The following is a 6,910-nucleotide window of genomic DNA, read 5'->3' as shown; positions in this document are numbered from 1 at the left end:
AAAAATGAAAAATGAAACTAGCCACAATGAGAAATGAATATACATGTTCAATTTTCAATTCTCATTGTGGCTAGTTTCATTATATATATATATATATATATATATATATATATATATATATATATATATATATATATATATATATAAATATATACATATTCATTCATATATGTATGTATACATATACATACACACGCACACACACACATACTGATAAAGTTAGGCGAAGTATCAGCTTTCTACAAATTGCTATGCGTGCGTTCGTAACCCGTAGCCGAGGATGAAAGTGTCACTCACCCGTCCCTTGATCCCCAGTAGGGCGCCCCCCGGGGCATCAGCTCCCCGGTGACCCAGACCCAAGTGCCTTCAACGGCCTCGTCTGACTCACCGATCCAGATATTTACGTTTTTCGACAGATTGTCTGAAAAAAATATACTATATTTATAGAAATTCATGGGAATCACTTCTCTTTTTACGGAGACTAATGCATTTTTATATCTGATTGTATTACGGATATTGTTTGCAAAGACTATTTCATTGTTGATTTACACCACCCACTTCTCTTAAATCAACTTCCAGTGTAAATAAGGATTAAGAACAAAGATTTCTATAATTATGTGATATTACTACACTTCTAAATTACAGAATATACTGATGGTCTTGATGTATTCAAGGATGGCCGCATAGGTGTTGACGTCCGAGAAGTGAGCGAGGTCGGCCCCGTACCCAGCGCAGAACTGCCGTGCTGACTGCCAAGTGTGCAGCTCGTCAAGCGCCAGCAGGAGACAGCTGCCTCCCACTTGCGTGAATGGAGACACACACACCACGCCTAAGGAGCATAGGAGAGTTAAGGGAAGATTATTGTTAGCCTTGCGGAAGCTATATTAAGTATGTCCTACTATAAGGTTTTGATGGATCAAAGCTCCGTACACGCGAAGGACATACTCTCAGGTGTGCGTCCTTCTGCCTTGCTGCCCAGGGCCTTCAGCGAGTCGCGAACCTGAACCAACGTCTCGAGGCTCTCCTTCAGGAGCTCCGTCGTGGCCTCCTGCGCCGCGGCCATTCTGTTCAGTTGAGCCTCCTGCCGCAGCAGGAGAAGGTCCGTCAGGCTCTGCGAGAAAATGTCATTGGCGCATGTCTCTACAGTCTGTCGTCTCTTCTATTGTTTATATGATTATATGCTTGTATATACATGTGTGTGTGATTGCAAACGGGCACACGCACACATATATGTGTGTATATATGTGTGTGCACGCAAGGTCTATATAAGTACTTCTATAGTCCTTGTGTGCACGCACACCACACACGGACACACACACATATGTATATATATATATATATATATATATATATATATATATATATATATATATATATATATATATATTGTCAATGTAAGAGTTGGAGGGCATAGAGGTTGGTGGTAATGAAAGGGGTCTTGGGTTGCTGGTTAACTGCTGAGGGCAAAGGCGTGACCCCAACGAGAGTGACCCCGAGTGCCGAGGGACGAGGGTGACCTGTCCTGTGACTGCTTCTTCTGTCTGCTGGGTCTGGTCGGCCCCTTCTGCTGCTTTCTAGACGTCCTTATATTCTGTGCAATTTTTCGTGGCAGATTCAACGGCGTCTGGGCGCGATTTCTTCGTAGTAAACACAACAGCGTAAAACTAAATTGCGTTGTTAATATGTAAGCCTATATAAAGCATGGTGTCTGCAGTGCATTACCCCTATTGCAACTGATTGCGACTCTATCAAGTTAGTTACAAGTTACATATTCATCAATACCTTAAAATTAAGGAAGCATAAACTCTAGCAAGATATCGAATAATGAGAATAGACGCCATTAAAGCGAATTAGAATCAGTTATAAAATGTAACTTAAATACTTAATACTTAATAATCCTATAGTGAATTCCGTGTAGGGCGGTCAAATAGGTGAGTAAAAGGGTCATCGACGAGTATGTGTGAATAAGCGAACAATTACCGCGGCAAGTAAATGGAGAGTGATTTTCAAAATACCATATGTGTAAATTCACATAATGGAAAGTGAAAACGCAATCAGTAACAAAGGAACTACTAATACCCATAGCATATAGAGTGAAGGAAACGATAATTATAAATTCGCAACTATAATGAATAATTAATGCGGGAAAACCGAAACATTACAATAATTGACTAAACTGAAGTATGGTTATTTGCTCTGAGTAAAATAAGACATTAAAGTGAACTGTGTGAAAACAACAACAATATAACAGACGAAAAAACACAAATAACAACAAATTACCTCAATTAGAGAATGGTTAAGGCAAGGGAATGAGGTGGGGGAGTGAGGTGAGTGTTGTCACAGAGATCTCAGTTTGTGACTTCGTTGTAAGTTAAAAAAATAAAATAAAAATATTAGAAATTTTGTATTATAGAATTAGTAGCATGTGCGTTAATAAGAGACAACTTAAATGTAAGGTGTGGGTGGGTTTAGGGAGGGTAATAAGTTAATCTGGCACTAAAGTAGCGAGGATGTTTCAGTGATACAAGGTAGAGGTGTGACGCCATGGCTGTGTAGATGAGGGTTCACAAAGACTTGATGAGGAAGGCGAGTCGGCTGGCGAGAATGCGTGCGGGAATTCATCTTCAGCGACTTCGTCAGGAGCGTTGGACAGGCGTGAGTGGTCAACATAGTAGTGTGGCAGACATGATGTGGGTGGCGTGGATCAAAAGGTCTTGGTAGCGATGGCTGGCGTTAAGGTGAGGAGGCACAGGAACGTTCAGCGTTGTGAGGTTCTTCCACCGCTAAGCTACCAGTTGTGAAAGTAAGAGTTGGGTTCAGTTCAGTTAGATTTGCGAAGTCATGCTTCGCCCGGGCCTTTTCTCTGGGGTGGCCCGGCCTGTGTTAACTATTTCTAGTTAACTCAAATGTTTTCTTTGAACTGCATGCTTACCGCGGTGGCTGGATTGCAAGCAAGCGATCCAGCTGCCATGGTGAAAGCATGTTGCACACCCTTTTTACCAGCCCGGCGGCGGCGGCTGTGGTGGGTGGTCCCTGTCTCAGAAATTGTGTGTGTACACAATTCTGCAAGTAATGTAACAGGGTGGCGTTAGGCTCGCCGCAGTGTTTACATGACCTCCCAGCCTCACTGTCAATAATTTGCCAAGCGCATTGGTAACCTAGTCTTAGTCTGAATAGTATGACTTCGGTACCTCTTTTTGTATTTGGAGGAAGGGCCAGTGGCTCATAGCCTGAAGCATCTGAGTACCACTTGGCAGCGAGCGATTTTGTGATGTTTTCTCTATGTGCTCCCCGGAGGACCGCACACGCTGCAGCTTAGGTACCTTGGCTCAGTCCCCTTCGGCTGGGTTTAACGATCATGGAGGATGGGGGCATACCCCTGCCCTTTTCGGCTAGTTTATCAGCAAGCTCGTTCCCTTGTATGCCTATGTGGCTTGGGACCCAGTTTATGATGATTCTTCTACCTTGACTAAGGATTTTTTGGGCTATGTATAGTACTGTTGTCAAGAGGTAGATGTTATCCGGGGGCATGCTATGCTGTAAACTGTCAATAGTTGCTCTTGAATCTGTATGAATGACAACGTGCCCTCCCCTCAGGGACGCGTGTGTCAATGCTTCCATGATCGCAACCGTTTCAGCCTGAAGCGTTGAGGCATTGTCAGTGACCCTAATGGATGCTGTGGTATCCTTTGTTGCAAAGCCGGCGCCTGCAGTATGGTTTATTGGATCCACGGATCCGTCCGTGTAGTAAGTGATACTACCCGGCGGAGTTATTTGTTCAATGACCCTTTGTGCTTGTGCCTTTAGGCTAGGCATGGAATATTGATCTTTTCTCATTGTGAGATTTAGAATTGAGAATTCGATCATTTCGTTTGCCCACGGCGGGGGTTCTTTGTAATCAGGGTGGGGGGAGTCCATACCCTTGGCAAGCAATGAATCTTTTAGTTGAAAGCGTATCAAAACTCTGGCTGTATGTGTGAGCCAGGAATTGTCTGCAAACAACTGATAATCTTGTTGTAGGCGTCTGAGAACTCTTTGTCTTAAATAAGAGTTTGTGGGTGCCTGCAGGACCTTGGAAAGGAACTGTGCTGCCATTAGATCAATTCTAGTGTCCACGGACGGTAAATCAACTTCCATGAGGAGGTTGATGACCTTTGTCCACTTAGGTGCACCTAGAATGATCCTGGCTGCTTCGTTTTGTATTGTTTCCAGTTTTTCTTTTAATGTTGTTCTGGAAGCAATGAGGGCGACAGATGCATAGTCAATAATAGGACGGACAGCATGTACATAGAATGATCTTAGTACTTTGTGTCCTGCTCCTATGTGTCTCCCTGTCATGACTTTCATGACGGACAGTCTTTCCTTGGTTCTGTCAAGCAGGTATTGGATCTCCTTTTTGAAAGTGAGTGTGTGTCCTATCCATACACCAAGGTATAGATATTCCTTCACCCATTCCAGATCCATACCCTGTATGGTGAGTTTTTTGTTTCTGACATTGGTTCTCAGTGCCATTGCTTTGGATTTTGCTGCTGATATTTTTAGACCCGTCCTACAACACTCTTCAGACACCAGGTTCAGACAACGCTGAGCTCTAGTTAGGCAGTGGTTGCCAGAGGCTATGATTGCCAAGTCATCTGCATAAGAGATGATCTTGCATCCCTCTGGCAGGTGAATGTCGAGTATGTTGGACATGAGGGTATTAAACAGGGCTGGACTAAGAACCCCTCCTTGAGGAATTCCATTTTCAAGTGGCATGCGCTGTGAGAGGTGGCCTTGAAATCTGACATTTGCTGATCTATTTTTAAAATAGTCAGCTATCCAGGCCAAGAGTCTGCCTTTGACTCCTTTGTGGATTAGGGTCTCTTGAATGGCAAGTGGACTTGCCAACTCAAAAGCCTTCTCCAGGTCAAGGAAGACAACTACGGCGGGCGAGGTGCAGATTGTGCTTAAGAGTGTGGAAATGCTATGAGCAGTGCTCTTACCCCTTGTGAACCCGTGCAGGTGTTCATGGGGGGGACCCGTTTTCCATCGGAGTCTGTTGAGTACCATCTTCTCAGCTGTTTTGCCCAGGCAGCTGAGAAGAGAGATGGGGCGGTACTTGCCAGGCTCCTTTGGCTTTGGGATGGGAACTATTGTGGCTTGTTTCCAGCTCTGGGGCACCGTGGCTGTTTGCCAGGATTTGTTGATAATCTGCAAGAATGCAAGTTCTCCTGCAAGGCCTAGATGCGAAATGATGGGGTGAGAGATCCCATCAGATCCCGGTGCTGACCCAGAACTGGATTTGTATGATTTTCTTAGTTCCCTAAGAGAGAACAAGGCATCTGCTTCATCAGCTTCGAGTGCCTTGTCTCTTATGAGAGCAAGTCTTTCTGGATTTAAGTTTTGTTGTTTTTCTCTCATCAATGGAGGCAGATTGTTGGTGCTGGTTCTGGCAGAGAACTCAAGCACCAATCTGTTAGCCTCTGATTGTGGGTCATGATGAGTGCATTTCGGGGCTTGGCGGCTTGTCGCTTGCCTGATCCGTTTCCACAACTCTGTAAGGCTGGTCTGGTACCCAAAAGACTGGCACCATTCCAGCCATTTTTCCTGCCTTACTCTGTTGGCAGTTTCCTTGGCATCCACAACAGCTTCCCTCAGCAGGGCCAGATTGTCGGGAGATCTTTGCCGTCGGAAGTTTTTTCTACACATATTAACCCTGTGGTTGACCTCTTTGATCTCGTTATTATAGTACCAGGCGTCTTTGTGAGTTCTGGACCATGGACGAGTTTTGGGAATGGTTTGTGAGGCTGCCTGGTTTATGGCCTGGATTAGCCTTGCCTCTAGCACATCCACATCTTCATTATTGTTATTGGGTTCATTGTCTTTCAGACATCGAGCCAAGCCTTCTTGGAAGGCAAACCAGTTGGCCTTGTCAGTTTTCCATTTAGGAATGTGATGTGGTCTTTGAGCTGGACCTGCATCCATTAGTGTGGTGACTATGCCGTAGTGATCACTAGTAACTGTATCATCAACACACCATCGAATTCTCTCCACCATTGTTGCAGTGGCAAAGGTGAGGTCTAGGACCCCTCCCTTCACATGCGTTGGTTCTTTGGTGTTGAGAAGAGCGATCTCAGGGAATGTCTCAAGCACTTCTGCTATGTGAATGCCTGCCGCGTTCGGCCTTTTGCGGGGATTCAGCATGGCCATGTGTGCATTGAAGTCTCCCCCTATGATCACTCGGTCTTGTGCTGCAGTAGCACAGACCTGGTTTAGATCTAAGCTCTCACACAGTGGTTTGCTATAAATATTGTATATTTTTATAGAGCCCCCAGGTAGCTGAATCTCAACAGCAAGAGATTCAACACCATCTCCACAGTGAGGCGGATTGGCTATTAAGGAGCAAGGGATAGCTTCTTTTACCAGGGTCATCAGGCCTCTAGCACCATCCAGGTTTGGAGTGGTGAAGGCATGATATCCTGAGAAGCACACGGATCCCATTGTTAGTGTCTCCTGGAGCATGACGACGTCAATGCTCCTTGCTCGCACAATGGACTGGAGAAATGAATTCTTGCTTTTATAGCTACAGATATTCCACTGCAGTATGCTTAGATTGTGTGCCATGATGGTTACTCAGTGTCACTTGCTTCATCTTCCGATGCCCCAGTGCTGGTGGCATCAGATAAATAAAGATCCTCATTGATTGAGGATTGTACAACTTCCTCTAAGTCAGACACTCCGGTTAAGGCCTTACCAGGGGGTGTAGGGCCTAGGTTGGAAGTGTCACCCTGGGTCGGAGGACGAGACTTTGGCTGTACAAACTCGGCCTGCTGCACAGTTTCAGCCTGTCCTGACAGACTAGCTGGGGTTTTATGTGGTGTTTCTTTTGAAGCTAGCCTGCCATCCGAGGATTTGGGGAGGGGAGCGCTGC

The 6,910-nt window shown here is 45.1% G+C and overlaps 1 protein-coding gene across 1 annotated transcript in view; it reads right to left on the bottom strand.

The window, feature by feature from the left end:
• The window catches only part of LOC138866157 (natural killer cells antigen CD94-like), a 2,155-nt gene extending 1,045 nt beyond the window's left edge, over positions 1-1,110 (bottom strand). Inside the window, exons 1-3 of the mRNA XM_070138084.1 lie at positions 946-1,110; positions 644-829; positions 298-421 (exon numbers count right to left, since the gene is read on the bottom strand). Of these exons, the coding sequence (XP_069994185.1) occupies positions 298-421; positions 644-829; positions 946-1,063 (428 nt within the window). The 5' untranslated portion in view covers positions 1,064-1,110. The remainder of the gene's footprint in view (positions 1-297; positions 422-643; positions 830-945) is intronic.
• Between the last annotated feature and the right edge of the window lie 5,800 nt (positions 1,111-6,910).

The sequence above is a fragment of the Penaeus vannamei genome, chromosome 24, assembly GCF_042767895.1.
Source record: "Penaeus vannamei isolate JL-2024 chromosome 24, ASM4276789v1, whole genome shotgun sequence".
NCBI lineage: Eukaryota > Metazoa > Arthropoda > Malacostraca > Decapoda > Penaeidae > Penaeus > Penaeus vannamei.
The sequence above is the reverse complement of the archived record's forward strand: the minus strand, read 5'-3'. Positions and strand labels throughout refer to the sequence as shown.